The 25,035-nt window shown below is 36.9% G+C and overlaps 2 protein-coding genes and 1 non-coding gene across 5 annotated transcripts in view; 1 reads left to right on the forward strand and 2 right to left on the reverse strand.

Moving 5' to 3' along the window:
- LOC141620104 (uncharacterized) overlaps window positions 1-11,609 on the reverse strand; it is a 29,426-nt gene extending 17,817 nt beyond the window's left edge. Inside the window, exons 1-9 of the mRNA XM_074437060.1 lie at window positions 11,563-11,609; window positions 11,302-11,464; window positions 11,139-11,212; window positions 9,059-9,172; window positions 8,856-8,980; window positions 8,692-8,773; window positions 8,331-8,612; window positions 8,124-8,244; window positions 7,955-8,034 (exon numbers count right to left, since the gene is read on the reverse strand). Of these exons, the coding sequence (XP_074293161.1) occupies window positions 7,955-8,034; window positions 8,124-8,244; window positions 8,331-8,612; window positions 8,692-8,773; window positions 8,856-8,980; window positions 9,059-9,172; window positions 11,139-11,212; window positions 11,302-11,464; window positions 11,563-11,609 (1,088 nt within the window). The remainder of the gene's footprint in view (window positions 1-7,954; window positions 8,035-8,123; window positions 8,245-8,330; window positions 8,613-8,691; window positions 8,774-8,855; window positions 8,981-9,058; window positions 9,173-11,138; window positions 11,213-11,301; window positions 11,465-11,562) is intronic.
- On the forward strand, window positions 2,930-3,036 carry LOC141624569 (small nucleolar RNA R71). Its single transcript, XR_012534375.1, has one exon. It is a non-coding gene; the product is annotated as a small nucleolar RNA R71 (small nucleolar RNA).
- Window positions 11,610-13,935: 2,326 nt separating the features above from the next.
- Window positions 13,936-24,724, reverse strand: LOC141616767 (acyl-coenzyme A oxidase 3, peroxisomal-like). 3 transcript variants are annotated; one of them, XM_074433899.1, is made up of 14 exons: window positions 24,523-24,702; window positions 22,075-22,437; window positions 18,689-18,806; window positions 18,433-18,540; window positions 18,159-18,331; window positions 17,974-18,073; window positions 17,744-17,818; window positions 17,501-17,631; window positions 17,055-17,190; window positions 16,851-16,970; window positions 16,423-16,569; window positions 16,233-16,337; window positions 15,324-15,425; window positions 13,936-14,327 (listed from the first exon to the last, which is right to left on the reverse strand). In XM_074433899.1, the coding sequence occupies exons 1-14, from the start codon at window positions 24,621-24,623 to the stop codon at window positions 14,079-14,081; spliced, it is 2,028 nt and encodes a 675-aa protein (XP_074290000.1). In that variant the 5' UTR covers window positions 24,624-24,702; the 3' UTR covers window positions 13,936-14,078. The 3 variants fall into 3 exon arrangements, with proteins under 3 accessions (XP_074290000.1, XP_074289998.1, XP_074289999.1); XM_074433897.1 differs by lacking the exon at window positions 22,075-22,437 and having other exon boundaries at window positions 24,151-24,724; XM_074433898.1 differs by lacking the exon at window positions 24,523-24,702 and having other exon boundaries at window positions 22,075-22,835.
- Between the last annotated feature and the right edge of the window lie 311 nt (window positions 24,725-25,035).

Raw genomic sequence — 25,035 nt, forward strand, 5'->3', positions numbered from 1 at the left:
GATGAGGGTTTTGATGTTGTGGGTAGTGTTTATGAATGAATGAATGAATGAATGAAGGTGGGAGGGGTTTTAAAGAGGCCGAAAATTTCAAAACTGCAGAGGCAATCCGTGCGGATTAGGCTCAATCCGTGCGGATTCTGCTTCTTCTACCTTTGCAAAAACTCGCCTAAAGACGGGCGGATTTGGTACAATCCGCTCGGATTTGCTGAACACGGGACGGGCGGATTTCTTCAAAGACGGACGGATTTGGCCCGAGAGAAATTTGCTTGTTTTCCTCGTTGCAAAGACGGGCGTCTTTTTCCCTGGACGGACGGATTCTTCAAGACGGGCGGATTTTCGGGAATCCGCTCGGATTCTTTAATGATCAAGAAAATTTCAAAATTCAGCTCGATTCAAGACGGGCGTCTTTTCGCAGGACGCTCGGATTGCATAAGACGGGCGGATTCTTGGGAATCCGCTCGGATTCTTCCCTATGTACACGGATTCGATTCCACCCGTGCACGCATTCCCTTTATCATTCTTTCATTCTTTCTTCAAGTCTTGTGTTCTTCATTGTGGGGGCACTACTAAGGCATAGATAGCCTAGGCAATTGTCATCCCCACACTAAGGTAAAGCACTACACATCAATTGAAATTGTTAGTCCCTCCCTCACTTCTCTCAAGCATGACAATTATTTTGATCAAAGTAAATACAAATCCAAAAATGACAAAAATGCAATACAAGAATTGAAATGTAAGTTAGGGAGTTAGAAATATTTACAAGTGGTGGTTTAGGGAGGACTCCACCAAACTCTCATTCTTGATGAGATGTCAAGGGGGCATGTTCAAGGTGTTGTTGATGTTGCTCAACACCTTGAAGAAGTAATCAAAAGCTTGTTCATTATCATGGTAGAGGTCCTCAATAGACCGTGGCCCTTGTTGTTGATCATGATCGATGGCATGTCCAATGTAGGGATTAAAAATCCCTTCAAATTCGTCGTCCCAAAGACCACAAACTTCATTGAGTTGATCATTGAAAATCTCTTGCTTAGATGGAGACAACTCTCCCAATTTCTTCTCTTGGCCAATGAGGCCATCCTCTTCTTCCTTGGTTGATTTTGATGAGCTTTGCAAGCTCTCCTTGTCACTATTCACTTGCTCTTTGAATGGAGCATCTTCAATTTTCTTCCTCCATTGGAGTTCCGATTTCTTCCTTTCATCTTTTCGGCTATAATGATCAATCATGAAACATGGTTCATGCAAACGAGGAGCTCTCATAGTCTTGTCAAGATTGAAAGTTATGCTTTCATCTCCCACTTCTAGAGTGAGCTCTCCATGTTTCACATCAATCACCGCACCGGCGGTGTGTAGGAAAGGTCTTCCTAGGATGATTGGAATGTTGGAATCTTCCTCCATATCAACAATGACAAAGTCCACCGGGATGAAAAACTTCCCAATTCGCACGGGGACATCTTCCCATATCCCTAACGGTGTCTTCGTCGATCTATCGGCCATTTGGAGTGTGATGTTGGTGCATTTAAGCTCTCTCATTCCCAACCTTTTACTTACCGAGTATGGCATAACACTCACACTAGCCCCTAGATCACATAAGGCTTTGTTGATCGTCGTGTCGCCAATGGTACACGGTATTGAGAAGCTTCCCGGATCCTTTAACTTTGGAGGTGAACTCCCTTGAAGTATTGCACTACTCACCTTAGTAAAGGCGATAGTCTCAAGTTTCCGGATCGACTTCTTCTTTGTGAGGATATCTTTCATGTACTTCGCATAGGCCAGAACGTGATTGATTAATTCCGTGAAAGGAATTGAGACTTCTAAATTCTTCACAATTTCCATGAACTTTCCAAGTTGATCATCAAATTTGGGCTTGGCTTGACGACTTGGAAAAGGAAGTCTAATCACAATGGGCTCCTTCTCTTTGGCCTTGTCTTCATTTTTCTTTGAACTTTCTTCTTTTGATGATTCTCCATCTTTGGAGTTTTGCACAATTTCTTCCTTTTCACTAGCTTCCACAACTTCATCCTCAACTTGCTTCTTCGGTGCTTCATACCTTGTACCACTTCTCAAGTGAATGGCACTAACCGTTTCATGTCTAGGGGGATTACTTTGAGGTGGTAATTGCCCCTTTTGTCTTTGTGAGCTTGAAGATGCTAGTTGAGTCAATTGTGTTTCCAACATCTTGGTGTGAGCTAGAATGTTGTTGATGGTGGTTTCTTTTGCTTGGCTATCTTTTTGCATTTGAGTGAAAAATTCTTGTTGATTCTTTTGCATTTGGAGGACCGCTTTTTGGACATCAAAACCTTGGTCATTTTGGTGATTGTATGGGTTTTTATTTTGGTAACCTTGGTTTTTATTGTAAAAGGGTCTTTGATTTTGGTTTCTCATGGGTGGTGGAGTGTATGTTGTTTGAGGGTTTTGAACATTTTGGCTTTTGTATGAGAGATTTGGATGGAACTTGGTGTTTTCATTGTAAAAGTTGGAATAAGGGGTACCACTTTTATATGCTTGGAAAGCATTCACTTGTTCATTTGTTCCCCTACATTCACCTTGGTCATGACCCAAAGTTCCACAATTCTCACATATCCCACTTGGGATTAATGAGGATGCCGTCATGGCATTGACATGATGCTTCGATGATTTTGAGTTTTCCTCAAGTCTAGCCATAGCTTGTTCAAACTTCAAGTTGATTGTATCGATATGAGCACTAAGTTGAGCACCCAATTGAGTAACGGAGTCCACTTCATGCTTTCCTCCTCTAGTAGCCTTGCGAGGTCTACTATATTGTGAGTTATGGACCGCCATTTCCTCAATCTTGTTCCATGTTTGATTGTCATCAACTTCGGTGAACATTCCATTTGATCCCATATTGAGAATGTTCCTAGAATCTTCATATAAACCATTCCAAAATTGTTGTACCAAAAACCATTCGCTAAGTCCATGGTGAGGACATGAGCGACAAATACCTTTAAACCGCTCCCAAGCTTCATACAAAGACTCTTCGTCCCTTTGCTTAAAACCCGTAATTTGAGCTCTTAGCATGTTGGTCTTTTCCGGTGGGTAGAATTTTTTGTAGAAAGCTAGAGCTAACTTCTTCCAAGAATCTATTCCAAGGGTGGCCTTATCAAGGCCCTTCAACCATTGCTTTGCGGTGCCGATTAAGGAAAAAGGAAATAAGACCCATCTAATTTGGTCTTGAGTCACGCCCGTTTGAGAGATAGCATCACAATAATCGCAAAAGGTTTCCATATAAGAATGAGGGTCCTCACTAGGCATTCCCCCGAATTGGCTCCTCTCAACTAGTTGGATGAAGGCGGACTTGGCAATAAAATTTCCGGTGAGATGTTGCGGTGTAGGAGTACCATTTGGTAGATTCTCCTCGGTGGGTACGGAGTGTGACGAGAATTTTGGCATTGTAGGTGGATTTTGTGGGGTATTGTGTAATGGGTTTTCTTCTCCTTCTATTGCGAAAGGATTGACAAACTCACTAGTGGGTTGAACAACTTCACCAACACCTCTCAAATTTCTCCTAACAAGTCTCCTATTGTTCGTCAAGGTTCTTTCGATTTCACGGTCAAAAGGTAACAAATCACTTTGTAACCTTCTAGACATGCAAAATATCAAACAACTCAAAAACAATTAGAACAAACCTTGAGGGGTTTTACTTCCTCAAGGCGAAGAAAGACACAACTAATAACAAAAAGGAAATCTAAGTCAAACAAACACCGTCCCCGGCAACGGCGCCATTTTTTGATGCGATCCCGCTAAGTGTTCACAAATTAAGATGTGGTCGTTGGTCACGGTCGAATCAAAACACAATTTATAGCTTAACAAGCAACTCTACAATTAGTAAAGAGGCAAGTAAAGGTCGGATCCCAAGGGACGGGAGTTGAAATGAGATTTCTATTGTAACTAGTGGTGTCTGAGGGGTGTCACAAATTGGGTTGATGTAGAAGGTTACTAAACTAGAATAACAATGAAAATAAACAAGCAAGATGAATAAAAAGGGGTGTAAACAATTGATTAAAGGCACTAGGGTGTCATGGGATCATAGGGGAATCATGGGATATGATCATACAAACATGTTCTCAAATTATAAGCAAGCAATTATTGTTGTGATGGATTGAGTTGGGTTATATCTTACAATCCTAGGAAAGTTTGGGTCCCGGAGCCGAATCGATTAGATTGTACAACACCTACAAGTCGACTTAATCTTCCCTACTCAACAACATGCATGGTCTAATGAGACTCGAGTTGGGTTATGTCTTACAAGTCTCATTGAAAGGATAGGAGATGATAGTAAATGCAAGGATTCATAGGCTTAGCATTTCATCAAATATAACATGTGCATGAGTTGAGATCAAAACAAGCAAGCAAATAAAACATGAAAGCATATTAATTTAAGCATGAATCATTCCCCATGTTGGTTTCCCCTAATCACCCATTAACCCTAGCTAAGAGACTACTCACTCATTATCATGTTGATCATGCTAGCAAGGTTGTCAATCATACTAACAATATGAAACATGATGAATAAATGAAAGTAATTAACAATAATTAAAAAGGGATTAAGAGATTATACCTACTAATGATTCCAATAATAAAGCAAGAATAATAGAAGTACTTGAATGCTAGATTGAGAGGTTGTCAATCTCCCAATAATAACCCAAATAATCTTCAATTACCCAAAATAAAGGATGAACAAAAGAGAGATTAAAGAACTAAAACTTGGATTAAAACTTGATTAATATTTGATTACAATATTGAAGAGAGATTTGATTGATATTAACTACACTAATTATTGATAAGAAGAACATGCTCCTCTAATTAGCCTAATGGGGTATTTATAGTGAAAATTAGGGAGGATGCATTAGGGTTAACTAAGGGCTAAACTAGTAATTACACTTTTTAAGTTGAGCAAGGAGGACCCGATATTTTCTGAGAGAAGGGCTTCTCTTTTCGTAGCTTGAAGAAGACAATCCGTGCTGTGAAGAAATCCGGGCGGAATAAGGTCGGGACGGCCGGATTTGGGCGGTGGAATCCGAGCGGATTCTGGGAATCCGGTCGGATTGTTGAGGGGGAATCCGAGCGGATTCAGCCGGGACGCTCGGATTGTGCGAGGCAGGCCGGACGGGCGGATTCTTCGGCAATCCGCTCGGATTGTCGATCAAAGCATAGTAACTTCTTCTTTTCTTCCCTTTTCTTCATAAATTCCTTGGGGATTTCCTTGGGGACTCAAGGATCTTTCCTCAACATTGCTCTTCTACTATGATATGTACAAAGGCCTTCTAATCTTGTCTCTCCTTGATGCTTGGTCATTGAATTTGATCAATTTAGTCTCGTTTTGCCATGAAAATGCAAGATTCTTACTTCTTTCCTACCAAGGGATCAAAATCTCAAAGAATATGCAAAACAAAGAACTAAAGATAAGAAATGACTCAAATAAGCACTAAAAAGCATGGAAACAAGGCTAATTCGGGGGCTAAATATGCGCCAATTATGGTCACATCACTACTCGATCGAGTAGGGTCAGCTCGATCGAGTACCATATATACTCAATCGAGTAGTACTGTTACAGGAAGATTTCGATAATTAAAATTGCCTTAATATTAATATCATATATGTTTTGGTGTTTAACATGGTTGTTGATGATTAGTAATATGTTTGAACCGCTAATTTGATTTGTTGGAAGTCGTGCTTGGATTTTGAATGCAGATTCGTGACGAATAGTACGAGTAGTAGTTGGTTCTCATTACATTCATTTTACATCCTCAAGTCTACTAGCTTAGTAGCCTACCTTATTTATGATCGAATAGACTAGTTATATTTCACTGAATTCGCGTATTTCCCATATACAATTGATACATGCATGCATTCGTGACTGTTGCTAATTATTCGAATAAAGTTGCAAATGATTTTATGAATTAATGTTTGTATGACTAATGAGTAATGTCAACAAGGAATTATATTTGTTGGATAAATGTCAAGAGGTAAGTTCTTGTAATGTGGGTAATAATTCGGTGGTGAACTTCGGGGACGAAGTTCCTTTTTGAGGGGAAGAGTAATGTCGCAAAATAAAAAGGTCGATATTACAATCATTTTGTTATTTGTTTATAACGTTTTCTAGTATTTCTGTTACATTTCTGACACGACGCTATAATTGTTTTCATGGTTTGTTGAGTAATTTGTATGGTTTGTTGAGTAATTTGTATGTTGAAGTTGAATAATGTGCTATGAAAAGACGGTCATAGAGAGAGAGTTATGATGTCATGCGTTGGAATAGAACCGTTGGGTAACATAGTTGTGTTATGTGACATGTTTCGTGTTGATAGTCGCGTACTAGTAAAAGTATAGTCTCTTGGTGCGTGGCTAAGAGTAGTGAACAGCAGTGTAGTCGTTGGTTGTGTTGGTCCATGTTGGGAGGTTGGTACTTCAAGTGGTAGGTTGTAGAAGTCGGTATGTATGGTGTGTTAGACAGTTGATGATGATGACATGAGGGATAGTATTTCTGGGGAGTAGTGACCTATGTCGGAAGAGTGGTGTCGTCGATCTTGTTTCTGTATCTGGTATGTTGGGGAAGGGTGAGTTGAACTTCGGGGACGAAGTTCTTTTTAAGGGGGGAAGACTGTAATACCACCCTTTTAGGAACCCGTTGACCAGCATTGACTGACCTTGGGAGCAGTAATGGTCCTTAGGAATACGTGCCAAAGTTATCTTGTGTCTTGAGTTGTGGGTGGTACTCGATAGAGTAGAGGCTACTCGATCGAGTAGCTCGGATACTCGATCGAGTAGGGCCGTTAGTTACTCGATCCAGTAGCGTCTTTCCAACGAGGGTTTATAATCGTGTTTTCCTAAAATCGCATATCATTTCCGCCTCTTTCTTCTAAACCTAGATGTCGTCCCTTCCTCTTCCCTTCACCAAATACCTTCCATGGGAGCCTTTTAAGGTCCTTATGCCATAGGAGTGCGTAGCTTGAGTCAGGTAGCGGTCCTTTGCCAGATTTCCTCATGTAGGTACGTCGTCATCATCATCCGTGTCTTTGTGTTTTCAGTTAGGGTTAGAATGGTAGTGATAGATGATTGTATTATTGCGTATAGATGTTGCTTGATTGCTGGGTATTGCGTGTATGGACATGGAATCGTTGCGGTCGCTTAAAGGTAGGTTCACCTACTCAGTTTCTGTTGAATGTCTAGTATGTCGGTTGCTGTGTTGTTGTTGTATTGTTGTTGTGGTCGTATAGTTGAGTATAAATGGTAGTTGGATGGTGTATGCTGGATGTCGGTTGTTTTGTGTTGCAGCTGTCTGTGATTGTTTGTCTCTGGTTCTCGAGGTGCGTCCTCGGCTGAGTGGAGTCACTTGCGGGAGTGGCTTCACGCCCTAGTTTTGCCCTCTGTGGAACCTGCCACGGGAGGGGATGTGCACATTAATGGGATAGGGTTATCGCTCGGTATGATGAGCGGGGCTTAGGTGGGAACGAATGCGGTCCCCCACTGGCAGGACTGGTCCAGTGGACAGTCGGTGACGATGATCGGTTTGAGTGGTTGTGGTTGTGTGTGTGTTTGGTTGTGGCTGTTACTAGTTGGTTATTCTTATTGTGTCTTATCACAGTTACTGTCCTTGTGTAGTTGTCTGTTTGTTTGTTGTGTCTGTCATGATCCCTTATGGTGAGCAGTCAGTCTTAGAAGGTGTCGTCTTGGATGGTTGCTGGAGTCCGGGCTGGGATGAGTCCTCACGAGTTATGACAGGAAGTAGTATATAGTGATGAGTTGTATTTTTCTTTTAACAGTTTGGTTGTAACACTTGTAAAACAGTTTAACGTTCTTTTATTGACCTTTGATGATTACTTTCCTCGGGCAACCGAGATGGTGATGTCCTTATATGCTAGGGAAGGTCTTAGTAAGGCTCCTTAGTATATGGGGTGTCACAGTGAATCCTTCCTTTTTGTCTATCAGGTTGTACTTGTTAAGCTTAACTTCAAAGACATGGGTTTCTCCGACCAATTTCCCAATGGGCTCCGGGAGTAATTCAGGTATTCCGTCCTGATAATAGTTTAATGTATGAGTAATTAGTAATTTCATTTATTTAAACATTTAGGTATTTCAAAATTTTTAAAGTGTTTGTTATATACCTCACTGTTGTCGCTCAAAAACGTAGTAACTGGTACTTGTATAAGACTCTCAGCCAATCTGTCTAACAACACAAATGTGTTGTTGCCCGTGTGATCTTCAACCTCGAATTCCACTCTGTACCTATATAGTTGATGATAAATAGATGTATCATATATTCGTATGTTAAGCTTTACTTTAATTAATAGGAAGAACAACATGTTTCTTACCTTGTGATCGGGATATCTGCTGGATTTTTACAAAATCGGCATATTTTTTCTCCGTCTTCATATATTAACTTCTTGCGACAGCTTGGGCAAGAAGTGAAGTACCAAGGCCTTGTCGTATTGATTCTGGTGATAGTCGATTTGCATATGACCTTTGTCCCATCAGCAACATTGCTAGCATATATCAACTCGGTAAGTTCTTTTATTGTCAATGTGAGTGGATTTTCTATGTCCTCAGAAGCACCATAGGTGTCTAACTCAAAATTCGAATTGGCAGTATCAATCCTGTGTGCGTAAGATAATAGTTTAGGGGTTTATTTTTTAGTACGTAGTTTAAAAGTGTGCTAAAGAGAATATTAGTTACCCTTCAATATACTCTTTTATCTGAGGCAGGTTGATATCTCCATATATTCTAGTTTGATCTGTTGAACCCATTGTAATATTTCCTGCAGTAGACATATTTTTCAATTTGTGTGCCTATTTTGTCTTGAAAATAAGATAGCTATAAATAACAAAGCTTTGTAATACCGTTAAAAGTCTTCGTTGTGAGAGACGTTAGTATGACCACATTCGTTTTTGTAGTGTCGAAGTTAAGGTGGTCACTGAAGATTTTGGCAACATTGGACCAAAGAGTTATGTTCAATACATCTCCACTGCACAAAATTTATATCTGTGAGTTACAACAACTAATCTGTTTATCACAATGTATTATTTTAAATTGTAAAACTTACCTGTTAAGTTCAATGTCAATGACCCTTCTGAGAACCTTCCCCTTTCTCCCCCATATTTCTTCCAATTTTCCAGGTTTCTTCAATCTACCAATAACATCTACCGCACAAAGTAATCTTTAGCAAAAACGAATTTTATTATATAATAAGTAGCATAGTCAAATGTCGATAAGAATAGTCAAATGTCGATAACAATACCTGTTGGTTGAATTTCCTTATCAGCACGAAGCTTGATTGTGTTGTAGGGAGTCAGGTCAAAAACTTATTGCGGGACCCTTACCTCTTCTTCTAAAGGTTGGACAAACGTTGCGAATATAAAATTTATTATGAGATTGTTTGCGACACATCTATATGTTCACTACTACAGATACAGGCTATAACAACGGTCAAAAACCGTTGTTATATAAAAAAGCGGACGTTGTTAAAGCGTCCGTTGTAGAAGGTTTTAACAACGGTTGGTTTACTTAAGGAAACCGTTGTTAAAACTATTAACCACGGTTTTATGTATAAAAACCCGTTGTGGAAAGTGTGACTCAATTTTGGGGGGAAAGTTATAACAACGGGTTGTAATATACAAAACCGTTGTTATAACTAAAGACAACGGGTTGTTTTAAAATAACCGTTGTTGTTTGTTCTTAAAAAATAAAAAAAAAAATTAAATATTACTAGATGCATGCATAATTACTACTGTTAGAATTCCAATGCATGCATTATTACCGACATTCACCGTACATATGAACGGATAATATGGAATGAGAAGGGTTAGTAATAGGATTTGAAGCAACATTATTGAGAGAGATGATGATGATTATGGCACAACTTCCTAACATATATATTAATTAAAAAGCAATTAACTCAACCCACACATTGCTTAGTATAAATACATTGCATATCTCAACTAACATTTCCATTATCTCATATATTCATCTCCAAACTCTAATCGTTAAAACAAACTCTACTTAATCTTTCAAATCAAACTCAAAAACTCTAAGAAAATGAATGATTTCATCCTAAAGACTCTTACCATGATCGAGAACAACAACAACTTCATCCGCCGGTTCCTCCATATTGAGGAAAGTTTCAGAAGCTACCTTGCGGAAGCTCGATCCGCATCGAAGCACGCCAAAGAAGATGGCTTGACGGAGCAAAGAAAGATAGATTGCGGCTATATGACGATATAGCAATCGCCGAACGGAACCTCCAAATAGCCAAGGAGGAGAGGATGGATACGATAGAGCACAATAAGATCCTCCATGAAAATATAAGAATTGCATTTTTACATATGTAATTTTTTTTTTTAATTTATGTATTTATAAATATATATATATATATATTAATTATGTTTATCTTACTTCTTCATCTTGCTTCTTCATTGTTTTAGTAACTAATTATGCGAACAATACTTAAACAAATAACATAATGGTCGATAAAAACACATATATGCAAAAGAAATAAATAGAAAAAGAAAATAATGACGATGATGATGTGGCGAGATTTACCCGATAAATACGTAACGTAAATAGACGATGAAATCACAATGACGGCGAGAAGATAAAGCGACGATGAGAAAGAGAGAAATAGAGAAAGAGAGAAAGAGAGTGTGTATGTGTTTTGTGTTTGTTTGTGCTTTGTGTTTGTGTTTGTGTATTAAGGGTTGTGTTTTGTGGTTGCAGCAGACTTGTGTTGTGTGGTTTATAGTATGGAAGGTATTGACAACGGTTATTAAACAACAACCGTTGTGAAATATGTTTTAACAACGGTTGTAAAAAACACCCGTTGTCAAATATGTTTTAACAACGGGTTTCAAAAGTAACCGTTGTGATTACTTTTCACTAACTTTGCGCCAATTTTGCGCCAAATTATTAACAACGGTTCCGCATGTGTGACCCGTTGTTAAAAATAATAACAACGGTTTTTATAACTATACCCGTTGTAATTGATTTTAGTAAAATTCGCGCCATACATTCTACAACGTCTATTGTGATTTTCGTGAATAATCGTTGTTAAAGGGGCGTTGTAGTTGCCTAAATTTGTAGTAGTGGTTGGTTTATTATCTTTCACTTCAAAGTTCTTGATTAAATACATGTGGCCTTCTTTCAGCTTCTCTTTATAATGTGGGGCATCATCCCTATTGATTGAAGCTTGAATAGCGTTTCCCTGTATCACACGTTGCTGTCAGTTTTTTTGTATAATATATAGTTGATATGGTAGTTTTATAGAATAATAAATGTTGATAGGTTACTTACCGTTTCATCAGCAAGTATAACGTCAATTCCCATGAAAAACTTCTTTAACCAAGTTATATTGTCCCACATTCTAACCACCCTTACTTTTAATTTCCAATCTTGCTTGTTTTTTGCTAAATCTGTTATAAGGTCATATTTTGATATATCTAGCGATTCCCTTGGCCTGTTTAGTATAAAAAAGGCGAACAAATTTATGCTTGAATTGAACTGCCTATATCACATGGAAAGAACGAATAGTAAAATTTAATTATTATAAGATACCTTTTCTTGTTTGTGTTGGCCATATGCTCTCCAAGATTAGCTGACATCTTCAATATGTTGAGTTTGCAGGTGTTACGATTTTAAAACGTGAATGGGGATTTGATCAAAGATGGAGAAGAGTATTGCGTATTGACGTTCTATGAAGATCTATTTGAATGAATAGTCTCAATGATGTTTAATTTCTTATATAGTGTTACTAGATTTCCTATTTTCTAATTCTATAACTGAACTTTTTAGGAAAGTGCAGGGGAAGGATTTCAATTATAATTAAATGTATAGTAGTTCTCTATGGTTATATCATCTATGATGTATTAATTTATTTTATGGTAATTAACCATATTCTCTTCTTCTCTAAATATTTAGGAAATTACCAAAAGTTGTAAATTAATTTTATATTATATTATATACTTTAATGATTTCAATGTGATTTCCTTAAATATGTATCAAAGCATCTTTATATTATTAGTCTTTAAACCCAAACTATATAATATTTGTAGTTTGATTTATTGCATCTGGGAAGTTAGAAACAAGTGTAGGGAAGACCTGGTTGTGAAGCGGCCTGAGGCAGTACTTGCCCATATTCAGTCCTCCATTCGATGGAGATTACAAAGAGAGGATTTTGATAAGCAGAGGACTAGTACTCTTGTTTGGATTAAGGATAAATGTTTGTGCTAGATGAGTGATATGGATGGGTTTGGAGGGTTTTCAGTTGTTTGAGTAGTTTGTTGGAAATTGATCAAAATGTATGGTGTAATTTCTTTGATAATTATTAATATAATTCACATTTCACCAAAAAAAAATATATAATATTTGTATTGAATTGAAGTCCTTTAATCGGATCCATCACACGGTGCTAGTGATTTAAAACTATATAATCAATACTATATATTAATTCCAGAAACCAAAGGACTTTAATGTAATTAAAGAAAGTTATACATATTAATTATACTATATGGTTTTAAATCACTAGCACCGTGTGATGGACCCGATTAAGAGATCTCAATGCAAATATTATATAGTGTGGGTTAAAATTAAATTATATAGAAGCTTGGTAATTTTCCTAAACATTTGTAAAAGACTAAAACATGGTCAATTTCCTTAAAATAAAATAATTAATTAAGATGGTCAATTTCAAGGAGACTAAAAGAAAGAAGATGCTTGGTAATTTTCCTAAATATTTATAGAAAACTAGAAGATGATCAATTTCCTTAAAATAAAATAATTAATTAGTATAAACATGCACACTTATGGTATTATTTATTATCATCATAAAATTATATATTAAATTTAAAATATATGCAATTTTATTAAATTTTATAGTTTATTAGATGTATAGAGATGTTAATTATTCAAGTTAGATTGCATAATTCTTTCGATTTGACTTAATGCATATATGTAATATATTTATATAAATATATAAACCTCTTAAAATTGCATGCCTAAGTAGTAAAAGTAATTTCGTCAGTAAAGAAAAGAATTGTAGTAACCTTGGATATAGTTATATGATAGTAATCACTCATTTGAATAGCAGCGAGATTAATGAAAGTGGTAGAAACAACAGGAGTAGTGAAATAATCAATATTAATGCGGCAATAGTGAAAGTAACAATAATTACGGCGGGAGTAGTGAAATTATCAATATTAATGCGGCAATAGTGACAGTAATAATTACGGCGGGAGTAGTGAAAGTAACAATGATTACGGGCAAGTAGTGAAATGTTATTACTATTGTTTCATTAATAAAAGTAAAATATTAATAGCGGGAGTAGTGAATTTGTCTCAAAATTAATTTCAACGTAATTTTAGGATATGTCATAGAAAAATATATTAACAATAAATTTATGGGTTATGCGCAACTTTAAAGTAATTTTATTTAATGGAAAAAAAAATTAATGGTAAGTAGAGGTAACCCGGGCGAAGCCGGGCACCAATACTAGTATAATTAATTTGTATAACTTTCTTTACTTACATGAAAGTCCCTTAATTTTTGGATTTAATATATAGTATTGATTGATTACTCAAATTAGAGTTGACAATTTTAGAATCTTTAACTAATATTTAGCATAGTGGGGTCCAAGTCCCTTTATACGGAATTAGTATATCAGCGAAAACAAGTCAACAAGTGTTTCATGATCGTCGAACTATTACCCATTAAGCATCGCTGTGAGGCTATAATATAAATGACCGAATGTGCCAGCCAAAAAAGTTCTACAACATATTACTTCCAGGTTTCAATCCATTTATATTGTCCCTTTCGACTTGTTTTTACAAAATACTCCGTATGTAACAATGTTAAATTTATTATTTTTGATTTGAAAAATAATTATTTCTATCAGTAAGTTGTAATAATTGTACAGTTAAAGAAAAATTTGAAGGTCGAAGTTTAGTAGTATTAAAGACAGGCCGGGACAATATAAATGAGATTGAGAGTACATTCGTGTTAAGAGCTACTTATTATTAGGCAGCAAACAACATAAAATACAACAAATGATAGTCACACATTTGTACCAAGCTTCATTAGCTTTGAACAGAGGACCACGCATTTGCATCAACCCAATCAAATGCCAAGGGGCTCAGGAAAGCGTCTGGAATGCCAAAAGAGCTGACCAATGCCAAAGCATGTGGGCGCAGTTCACTGCAAAGCTTAATCACTTCTTGCCTCACAACCGCGGCATTTTCAACAGTTAAGTATCCGTATCGGAGGAATGACACGTCTTCTTCCAATATGATTAAAGCATATAATGTTCGCAGTAAGCCCAAGACTTCCTGCAAGTTAAGTTGAAAGCTGTTAAATAGAGACTAGTTACCATCGTTGCTTTGTCCAAGAGGACAGTAATCAAACTTGCCACAAGAAAACGTACGGACAAAAATGCTGGACAAATACTCGAATATTTGTACGGTTCACAATCACCATCTTAATTTTTTTATTCACAAGATTTCTCTATGATAGTATTAGGGCTTCATGAACTCGAGGTCTCAAATTCAAATTCTGAAAGTCTCTTTCATAAGCCCAATTTAGCAATAAGGTATAGATGAGCGTATCTATTATCCACATCACGTTGGGAGAGGGTTATTAAGGTACAGACCATGAGTTTCAACACAATTCTCGATATGTTACTTTACCATAGAAGAAAAGAGGAGTTGCCAGTCTTGTAAACCATTTTGCACTATTTCCAATAATCAAGAAATAAAAGAATAGTGAGTCATGAACTCTTTCGGTCTTTCCTCCACTAGAAATGAAAACTAATGTGGAAAAGCAAGCTTAGGAAAATTTTGAACCAACTTCAAAATTGGTTCCATAATACAACATTACCGCAAGGCTTCAAGGGCTACACAAATAGCGGGGTAAGGGGAGTCGGTTGTAGCTGTAATCCAGTGTTTCCTAGTAACTGATGATGAAAATGGAGTGGAAAATTGCTCTGAATGATTGTTACTTTACAAATTATAATAAAAGAACAGCCACTTTAGAAAATTGCGTGGAAAATTTCAGTGTACTCGAAGGGCGTTTGACTTTCAAAACAAGTATCTGTGTGTCTGCAAATATAAATATAAGGGTGAAACAGCACAGAGACTCCTCTCTTCTATGTGTCTACTTCACAATAGTCGAGGAATTTGTGACTTAACATGTCTGAACTCTGTTGAAGCCTTGGACTGGAGGAGGCCTTACCCAAAAATTACTGGAGTAAAACCAAGTTTATGAAGAGAAAAAGATTTGCCACATGATGAGAAAACAACCTTAATAAACATAATCCAGTTGTTTACCTTGAGGGGTCCAGCAGTAACATTAGCTTCAGCCTCGAGAGAGGTGAGCAAAATTGCCTTGTCAGCAAAAGCTCTGCCCAAGTCTTCTGCCAGCTGATAAGTCTGATGATGAAAACAAGAAATCTCTTCATTAGTACATGGTCACTAGAGAGGAAATTCAGTTTTTAAGTCAAACGCCTAATTGTCCATACATAAAAAGTTTATTTATTAGATGAGAAGTACATCTAATGGGAGGAACAATTGATAACATCTGCAGTTTAGTATACAATTGATAACATCTGCAGTTTAGTATTACTAAGGATTCGTCCTTTCTTTTAGGAGGACCATAGCACAACCGTTCCTGTCTCTTACGGGGTCATGTCATATTAAAAATAAGATCAATGATAACAAGATTGTATTAGAATTTCAACAGCAATGTCATTCTTCTTGCCACGACTGTATTTCATTTTTATGCCCAAGACTTCTCTTGATGTCTTTGCAAACCACATCTATTAATGATGCCGATTTAACAAAAAAATGAACTAGCTAAAGTTCTAAGCATGCCAGATAAACCAAATCTTCTGTAAATTGCATTTATGGCGCATCATTTGGTCACATCACCTGATGATTATTTCTGTAAAGACTCCTTATTCCTTGGTACTAAATTATGATACAGTGAAAGTGAAGGAACTAATTAAAACTTGATTTTTTTTATGAAGTAACAGCAACTCAAAACACTTTTCAATAGGGGTCAACGGGGATAATGTGATTTATAATTAATAACACGAGGATAAAGCTGCGTATACACTTTTCAATAGGGGTCAACGGGGATATGTATAATTATTCCTTTCTGACTTACCTATTATCTCCAACAGAACAATGGCAAACCCCACACACAGAAAAAGAAGCAAAGATAGCTGAGAAACTCACCAAAACAAAAGCTTGCTCTTTACTTCTCCCTTGTTTTTGTTGTGCTGAAACTTCTGCTACAAAACGATTTAGCAGATCTCTCTCTCTTAGGTAGAATATATCAGTCTGAACCAGAAAAACAGGACATAAGTTGTTGCGATTTTATTAAATGATCAAAGGAAGATAACTTTAATGTCACTTGAACAAGTACCTGTAATTGGCAACTTCTTAAATCAGAACTTGTCAGCTGAGACGGAATCAGAGGGCTAGGACCGTTCATGTGCTCCAGCCACAATCCTTTAAATGGTCGTTTCAATCTTTGCGATGCCATACATTCCCCAAATAGGGCTTTGCTCACCTATAGATACATAACACATGCACTTCAGTTAAGTAACTAGACCCTAATGATAATATAAGAAACAACATAATTGATATTTATACTGACAGCATAAGCAATTTTTATTAAAAAAACAAACTAACAAGGTGGCCTGTCGCGCACTTAATTTTAAAAAAATGTTGGTTCAAGAACAACTGTTGCCAGTCCTTCCAGATTTTTGGGAAAATTTCCCGGGACGAGAGATACGCCCATAACATAGCAGAACAATTCATTAAGAAAATCAGATGTAACAAAACGTCTACCTGCTGCATGAGTACATTATTGTCCCCTTCAAAAGTCAACTGAACGTCATACTCGCCTTTCAAATGGCCCACACGATTTTCAGTCTTCAGACCTTGCCCTCCACAGGCTTCCCGACACTCCTGCATACAACAAATTAAAGAACCAATCAGTTTAGCATGAAAAGCAAGATACAAAAATTCCGTCTCTTCACTGAGGATGCTGACCTGAAGTGTTCGCATGTTATGCCAAGTTAGAGTAGCTTTAAGGGCGCTAGAAACAACATGAATAGTCTTATTTGTTTCAGGTGTCCGTTTCACATATATTGATTTCAAATAGTTACCTGCAAAACTCATTGCATATCTGCCATGCAAAACAATATGTTAACAAATTACCAAGTTTTTGCATATATACTGCACAACTATGCTAAGTTAGAGTAGCAAATGAACATTCCATTTTGGTTAAGTCTAAAGCATCCCACATCAACCCCACTTGGAGGAGCCTCTTGGAGCAGTAAGGTAATAAGATGTTGAGAAATTTAAGAGCGCTTAGCTTCAAGCAGGTCAACAGCATTACTCACTGCCCCAAAGTTTCTCTTCCATGATGAGACAAGGGGGTCGAACATATGTAACTCTTTCCTACTGTTGAAAATACTAAGAAGCTGATGGCTTACGTCTTTGCAATAAGAGGCAAGAGCCGGCGCTGATGGCTTGGGTAATCAAGCAATAGCACTTCAGGCTCATTGGGTGAGAGAGAGAAAGCCCGTCTTGACAATGAGTACCTTGTAGCAGTAGCTAAACCCACCTGTTTAAAAAAGAACAGGTTTAACAAATGCACCTTCGGTTTCACCAAAAAAAAATAAAAAATAAAAAATAATCAAGTTGAGTATCGCAGTGACTGGCATTGCATTAGTTACCTTTGCTATGTAAAGAGCGCTGACTGCAATGTTGACACGGCCCGAAGTTAATGGGGCAAGGAAAGCAGCAAATCTCTGAGAACAAGAAACACCAACATAACATTAAATTAGACAAATGTTTATATCAAATTTTCATACACATCGCTATTCAGAAAGGCGCCTACAAAAGAGAAATAAAATAGCAACAAAATGCCAATAAATATACTTTCAGATAATAGCCAGAGAAGAACCTGATCTGGATTGTCTATTGCACTGAGGTATTGGCCATCAGGGGAAACATCAGCAACAGAATTTAATAAATTCTCCCTAGGGATGCGAAGATGATCAAACCTACAAAAACAACAAAATATAGAATTTGATATCAGTTAGATAAACTAAAAGCAGGGCTATTTATCATAAAACCATCGTTAATTACCATATTCGCCCATTGTCAACACCATTGAGTCCAATCTTATGTCCACAGTCAGCAATACGTACATTTGGACAGACATTTCCATCTTCATCCCTGATTTGTGCTATGAATGCATGGACCCCTTGCTCTTTCCCATTAATGTTGAGTTGTGAGAAAACGATTGTATGAGTTGCATGCTTGGGAACATAACAAAACCAAAAGTAAGCATATGGTAAAAAGCAGCAAGAAACGGATAATTTAAGTGAACTAGAAACCTAAGCACATGAAAGGATCATACATTAGCGGCTCCTCCAATCCAGTACTTCTGAGCTGATTCACAAGGAGTGTTAATAACAAACTCTTCAGAATTAGGATCATAGGTAGTAACTGTTTCGATCCCTCTTACCTAGTATCAGCAAAAGGAAAATTGGGAAGACACATGTTAGACAACAGAAACTGCAGAGAAGGATAACATCTCCCCAACACCTTAATGAATTCCAACTGTGGCAGCAACAATGATTACCAAAAGAAGCTCACAAACAGCATCCACTTACATTACTTCCATGTCCCAATTCAGTCATAGCAAAGCAGCCTTTCACCCCATAGTCCTCGGTAACTTTCAACCATTTGTCATGATGACGCTTTGTGCCAAAAAACTGAATTGCACCACCCCTGAAATTCAACAGCACCGGATGATGGATAAATTTCTGATAACAAACCAGTGTGTGCATGCAAGAGCCTGTGTCAAGATAACACGCAAATGATATTCAAAAGCTGGAAAACAGATAAGATAGGTATGCTGTTCAGTTTTTCTTAGACACATTACTCTATATAGAGATACAATTCAAAAGCAGTTCTTTTTCTTAAAATGTTTCCCTCAACTCTCAAGAGAACTGCTAATATTCTGAGTCTTGTATCTGCTTTAACTTAGTTTCTTCAATCAACTATCTTTTCCCTTGTTATCAGGAGGAGGTATTTTGGGGAGGATGATAGTATACACCGAGGACACAAAGGAAAAGTTGGACATGAACTGATTCATCAACACACACTTACATCCCTCACATGAACCAAATCTGAGATATTTCAGGAGTTATATGACAAATATGTTCATGAATATAATTAACAGCACATCTAATCAGCAGCGCTGTAATAGAACATAGCTTGTAGCATGACCCATGTCTTCTTGCAGCATGCAGATAAGTAGTAACTTTGCGATCTTTCCTAAAAACTAGAAAGGCGGGCTAGGTTCTTCAAAAATGTGTGTTAGCAGTTTGATGTCTTCAAGGCTCCTTATCCCACTTTTCTATAAACGCTATCTTGCGAGACAAAATTTGTTTATTCGTTTCAAAAGATTACCAAAAAAACAAATGTAGTACATCGTAATTCATCATAGTCAATATCCTTTGGTAAAATTCAAATGAGACCCTCATCAACCTTTTCAACCTCAATTGACTCTAAATCACTAGAATATTCTTCACGGACAATCCCATTAACACTTGAAAATGTAAGCTAAGCTTTGCTATGGCCTATAAGGCTCGAGTAAAGTCAACCAAATGGAAAAAGAACGTGACAGACAGTGAACTGATATAACTTGGCTTGACAATCTAACCCACTGGCAGAATGCATCTGTCTGGAAAATTGAAGAGGATGACAAAAGATAAAATCAACATGGAACATTACCAGGATCGAAATTATGAAATACAAACTAACAAACTCATTCACTAATCACTAATTACAGCAGAGCCAGATCATAGTATTTAAAGATCGGTAAATTCCAAGCCCCTGGGACCGGGAAAACCGACCATACATACAGCATGCTACATGCATTTTTATCCTTCCATAACCAGCACAGAGACAATGCATCTTTTGGTAGCACAGTCTGAATGTTTGCACTAAGCAACAAAATGAGTTGAAAGTCCTCAGTAAGGCAGTAACAACAAGAAAGCAAAGATATATAAATAATAAACAGTGACTGGCACTCCCTCAAATGTCAATAACCATAGGTAGAGGTCCAGCAGGCAATTTATACTCGAAAGCTATCATGTCACATCACATACTTCCTACTACAATGGCTTGGCTTACTCTATCAATGGAAAAATAAATGAGGTGGACGACGAGATGCTCTGTCAACCATACTAGAGCGTTGGAGCATAGAATAGATGCCTAGTAGGAAACAGCCCAACAACCAGACTATAGGAGAAAAGCTGGAATCACAGAATCAATTGCCTCACTTGGAGTATCTTAAATGACAGCAATAAAAGATAGCTAATCAACGTCTCTCATTTGAAATATAAATAAAATAAATATCAATACAAGAAGAAATGAGCCCTCATCATGACAGCAAGAATGATCACAATTACATAACCTTGTTTACTAAAAACCTCATATCGACTAATTAGTTCTGTTGTGTCATAGTCTCCAGTTCTAAAGAATAATAATAATAATTATTATTATTATTATTATTATTATTATTATTATTATTACTGAGAGTCACCCAGGCCTTGCTCTCACATCCTAACAGCATGGCAATCTTGGAGTATCTTAAATGACAGCAATAAAAGATAGCTACTCAACGTGCTCTCATCCCCCCTACTACTAAGAGAATAAAAATTCTCTTAGTTTTCCCTCCAAAAAGCATCTACCTAAATTAGGAAATAAGTATCATAAAATTATCTTTTCAATAAATATGTTTTAATAATTATAACTCTAATCTTTTTATTAAATTCATAATTATTATTTTTTCATTAAAATTAAATAAAGTTAGTATTAAATTATAAATTAAAAGTTGTTAAATTTGCAATAATTATTATTTTAGAGAATCACTTGTGACATCCCCTTTTTACTAAAAAAAATAACAAATCTCAAACTTTTTCCGCCTACGTCGCTAACTACTACTTATAGTACTTAGTATATTTCTCTAATTAACTACTCCCCTAATTCATTTTAATGATATTCTGATTTTGTACACAATAAATATATGTTGTATAATTGAAAATAGAAAAATACCAATAGTTTAATTGTTAATTTTTCTTACATTTCCATCTAGAAAAACCGTGCTATAGCACGGGAGCTACACTAGTTTGAAATATAGATAAAATAAATATCAATACAAGAAGAAATGAGCCCTCATCATGACAACAAGAATGATCACAATTAGATAACCTTGTTTACTAAAAACCTCATATCGACTAATTAGTTCTGTTGTGCCATAGTCTCCAGTTCTAAAGAATAATAATAATAATTATTATTATTATTATTATTATTATTATTATTATTATTATTATTATTATTATTATTATTATTATTATTACTACTACTACTACTGAGAGTCACCAAGGCCTTGCTCTCACATCCTAACAGCATGGCAATGCCCAAAGAAAAATGGGAGATGGCAGGTGTCGAGACATGAGACTGTCAGAGCATTTAGACTCGGAAAGCATCTTTATCAAACAAATAACCATCACACAGAGAAAGAGATAGAAGGTGCAGACAAGGTTAAATTTTAAAGGTGATGACGACAAAAAGAGTGTACTAATCCCATAAAAAAAAGTGAGACTGTGAGAGGTCAGATTTCAAAAAGGAAACGAAGACATTTGATTCCAAGTTCTAACATTCATTTCCATCCAAAAGGTCCAACTTAGAAATATTTCAGACAATCAAGTCTCGAGTTCCTCAGTGTTTGGCTATTAAGGACAAAGATGGCTACGCACTTATTATATTATCTCACTGGATCTAAAAATTGCCCGTTGGCATCATCCAGCTGCCCAGTAATTCAAGATCACTAATTTTTTCACACTCTGAATCAAACATTCAGCACTAACAACTAAACAGGATGACTAAAGAGCACAAAACCCAACAATGAATCCCAAAAAATGGATTGATCACAACACCAAAACACTCCTTTCCACCAATGCAATCGAATTTAATATTAAAAACTTACCACAAGAAGTACTGAGCACCCACCAAAACAGCAAGGGAGTGATCATAAACTGAAACAACATCATGAAAAGCAATCTTTTTCAGCTCAATTTCAGCTCCTTTCTCAGTAATCCACCCTTTAAAAACCCCATGATCAATCAAGTATCGCAACCGCTTCCTTGTCATAACTCTCTGTTGTTCCATTGACTGGTTATAGTCAGGGGATACAAACACCCTACTCCCTACCTTCCTAGGATTAAACAAACTAGATTGGGAGATCAAATCAAAGAGCCAATCGCGGTCCTCGACATTGTGCATGTCAAGAAGTGATCTCATTTCTTTGGTGTCAAAAGTTATGGATTCAGCAAGGTGGGGATCAGAGTAAGTAGAACGTGGTGAAGAACCCATAACTGAAAGACAATTAATGAGTAAGAATTTGGGTCAGAGAATCGAAGATCGGTGGTGAATAGTGATGTTGATGATGATGAAGTCGGAAGAGAAAATGATGGATACTGCTACTAATATACATGGATGTTGAAGGAGGTAGGTGCAACATGTAGTTGGTGGTGATGTACAACAGATTTAACTTCCTTTCAAGTTTGACAGGGAGATGTACTGAATAAACAAGTCCTTTTATGTACCCAAATAAAAGAAAAGAAAAAAGAATGATTCCTTTGGCTACAAAAAAAAAACTACTTTACTAGAAGTAATACTTTAATCTCCAATAAATTATGTAGCTATTGCAGATGTCTTCTAATCTCTCTACTGTAATTTGAACTCGTCAGCGCAAAAAAACCTAAAATATACTCCGTAGTTATAATGGTTGAACGACACAATGTAGCTACCACATGTTTGACATATTGTTTGGTAGGGGGCAGGAGGTATTAATTTACTACTGGTCAATCGGGGACCATCCGACCATGTATGGAGCAGCAATCGAATTTATGAGGTTATAACTAGTATTCCATCTCCTAGATACTTAGACCCATACAACTCGAACATTGAAATTACCGATCAAATGAAGTAGTTATTTAAAGGGTAAGTAATCTGACTACCATACCAAGTAGGCACGTAATATACAATAAATATACATTTCTCCAAAGTATTCTGCAGGCCGTTTAGTCAAGATACTCCCTCCGTCCCGGTCATTTGTTGTCCTTTCATTTTGGCACAAAGACCAAAAAAACCACTAAAAATACCAATTTAACCCTCCACTCGTGAATGTTCCAGCGGGAAACTAGCTCTCTAAAAAAAGTGGGGCCCTCCAAAGTATTTTCCTATCTGAGAGAGAAAGGGATAAACTAACCACCAGAATTGCTTCTAACAAATCCTCCCTCTGTAGGCCTCTATGTTGCACACCGTGCATTAGTTCCAATGGAAAACCTTCAGACTCTCCAAAGTATTTTCAAGGGGTAGTATAGTCATTGCAACATTTAAAAGCATCCTAAAATAGAAAGGATAACAAATGACTGAGACACCCAAAAAAGGAAAAGGACAACAAATGACCGGACGGAGGGAGTATAATAATATACTACTCCGTACTTAATTCAAATAGATCATACCATTTGTCAAAGTATAGCATAATCAATTACGGAGTGTTATTCTTTTTACTTTTAAGCACCTATCATAAACATCGTAATTTTTACTATAAACATTTTCCAAAACAATCATAAGTTTAGTGGATAGCATTCGCTTAGAAGGTAAAAGCATAGTGATATCTATGGTGGTTGTCCAAGTGTAACCGTAACCCAGCCCGTTTAATACAAATTAAAATAAACATAATAAGTTTAGTGGATAGCATTCGCTTAGAAGGTGCCTGCTTCGTCATTAAGTAACCACTTATAACTTCGTCCACTAATTTGATTAACCTAAACAAATGACCGTAACACGGTAACAGAACTCGTCAAAGCCCGCCACGGATGAAATGCCGACTAAAATTCCAGCTCACACTCCACAATTATCCATGACAAGTTGACAACCACCCCGCTCAAAAATATATGGTAGCGATCATTTTTGAATAAAATAATCCTCATAACCAACAACAAAAGTAAACAAATAATTGGGACAAATTGAACTAAAAGAGGAGAGACGTAAGTACCAAAGGAAGAAATGAACACCAAGCTTAATAGCAAGAGAATGATCATAAACAGCAAAAATCTCATTCAACGCCATCTTCCTCAACTCATCCTCAACCGTATCACTAGTAAGCCAATTCTTGAACGCGCCGCGATCACGCAAATACTCAATCCTCCTCATCGTAATCTCGCGTTGTTGCTCCATGGACCGGTTATAGTCCGGCGACACGAAAGTCCGGCCACCGCGTGCGGCGGCGTTGAATAGATTATCGGAGCTTTTGATGATGAGGTTGTATAGCCAGTCGCGGTCTGCGAGGTTGTGCGCGTCGAGAAGGGCGCGCATTTCGGCGGTGTCGAAAGATGACGGTGGTTCGGTTAGTTCCGGTGATATATATGAGATGCACGCGGCGGCGGTGATTGCGGCGTCGGTGGGTGGTGTGGTGGTGGCCGTGAGGTGGTTTGTTATGATTTGGGTGCGGTGGAGATATCGCTCCATTTTTTTTTGAAAAAGAGAGATATGTACAAGGTTGGATTTTAATTGATTTTTTTTAATTGGGGAGAAAAGATGAGGGAGTAGGAATGTGACCGAGTAAAGTGTACTCTAAGGACCTAAAGTATACTAAAATGTAGCTTTAAGGATCCGAAGTACAAAAGTTAATTGTTAAGGATCCGAAGTATCAAAAGTTAATCGTTAAGGATCCGAAATATCAAAATGTAATAGTTAAGGACCCGAGAATACGTAAACCTACATTAATATCTTTATTGCAAACCATATTAAATTAAAAATAAAAATAACTAGTCAGATACAAAATCAAAATGTAATATTGAATAATGTACCAACACTCAACCCAAAAAAAAAAAAAAAAAAAAAAAGTAATGTCCCAACATGTTTCTTCATCAACAATTAA

This window comes from Silene latifolia, chromosome X (genome assembly GCF_048544455.1).
Source record: "Silene latifolia isolate original U9 population chromosome X, ASM4854445v1, whole genome shotgun sequence".
Classification (NCBI taxonomy): Eukaryota; Viridiplantae; Streptophyta; class Magnoliopsida; order Caryophyllales; family Caryophyllaceae; genus Silene; species Silene latifolia.

Excerpts from the sequence above, each read along its gene's own strand:
- LOC141616767 (XM_074433897.1), bottom strand. The coding sequence starts at position 24,623 with ATGGAGCGATATCTCCACCGCACCCAAATCATAACAAACCACCTCACG. Across the intron at positions 18,541-18,688 it reads AATTGGGACATGGAAGTAAT|GTAAGAGGGATCGAAACAGT; the intron begins GTAAGTGGATGC and ends TGCTGATACTAG. Across the intron at positions 14,328-15,323 it reads TTACTGCTGGACCCCTCAAG|GAAGTCTTGGGCTTACTGCG; the intron begins GTAAACAACTGG and ends CTTAACTTGCAG.